The sequence below is a fragment of the Lampris incognitus genome, chromosome 20 (genome assembly GCF_029633865.1).
Source record: "Lampris incognitus isolate fLamInc1 chromosome 20, fLamInc1.hap2, whole genome shotgun sequence".
Classification (NCBI taxonomy): Eukaryota; Metazoa; Chordata; class Actinopteri; order Lampriformes; family Lampridae; genus Lampris; species Lampris incognitus.
In genome coordinates, this window is record NC_079230.1 from 18587206 (window position 1) to 18588396 (window position 1191).

At 47.6% G+C, this 1191-nt stretch overlaps 1 protein-coding gene across 1 annotated transcript in view; it reads right to left on the minus strand.

The window, feature by feature from the left end:
* Positions 1-972, minus strand: part of dysf (dysferlin, limb girdle muscular dystrophy 2B (autosomal recessive)) — a 123112-nt gene extending 122140 nt beyond the window's left edge. Inside the window, exon 1 of the mRNA XM_056300182.1 lies at positions 194-972. Within this exon, the coding sequence (XP_056156157.1) occupies positions 194-266 (73 nt within the window). The 5' untranslated portion in view covers positions 267-972. The remainder of the gene's footprint in view (positions 1-193) is intronic.
* Positions 973-1191: the final 219 nt, after the last annotated feature.

The following is a 1191-nucleotide window of genomic DNA, read 5'->3' on the forward strand; positions in this document are numbered from 1 at the left end:
ATTGGCAATATCTATGGTTAAAGGAGAGTACAGATGGCAAGCGCCTTCCTCACAGCCACCTGCTCAGCAGCTGTTCAGTGAAAGGAGAGAGTTCATTTCAGCTTGATCTGATCATACAACAGTCAGGACCCCCCCCCCCCCAACACACACACCACCACCACTGCCGCTGCTGAGTCTCCCATAATCCTCTTACCTCTGAAGGTGATGCTAGCCAGAGGGTCAGAGTGTCTCAGGTTGTTGGCACGCTGAAGCACACAACGTAACATGATGGCAACTGTGTCAGATCAGAGCTTCCTGAGACCCCCGGGGGGGTGGGGTGGGTCGGGGGGGGGGGCTCCCTTGGTAAAAGTCGGATGTTCCCTTGGGGTCGATTCGGTTTGTATGGCGATTGGGATTCACAAAGCGGGGTACTATGAAGGGGTTTTGTTACATTGCCTCAACAATCTTGCTGGTGATGAAAATTGCTGCAGCTATCCTTCTGATAAGACCCCTACCCCCCCCTCCAAAAACAAACAACAACAAAAAAAACCCACCAAACTAACGACCCATCTGTGATGTTAAAGAGAGAGGGGAAAGTCTGGCTGCTCAATGAAAAATTCCCAGACCCCCATCCCTGATGACCAAGGGATTTGTTTCATTCAAAAATGTCAACAACAAAAAAATACGAGACACTTACAAAATGACTGACGGCCCCAAATTAGAAAAGCAAAACTCAAGCTGCTTTCCAAACAGATCTTTTGCAGGATCGATCCTCTGGATTTTTAAAATAGTCACAAGATATCCCAAAGTTGATTCATGGCAATTTGGAGACACATTTACCCAAGTCCAATTATCATCCAAAAAAAAAGTACAAATGATCCACCAGGATGTCCTGTCTAGTCTTGAACTGACTGAGTCCAAAGTTAGTAGATGATAGAATCAGAAAAGGCTTTCAAAGTTGTGAAGTGTCGCTGCTTGTTCTCACAGAGCCGGTCTCTGTCTCTCTGCTGACTTTCTGAGACACTCACAGGGAAGGAGGGAGACAAGGGAGCATGCCAGGCACACACACACACACACACACACACACACACACACACACACACACACACACACACACACACACACACACACACACACACACACACACACACACACACACACACACACACACACACACACTGTTGTGGCTCCATTGTCACATCTGTCACATCC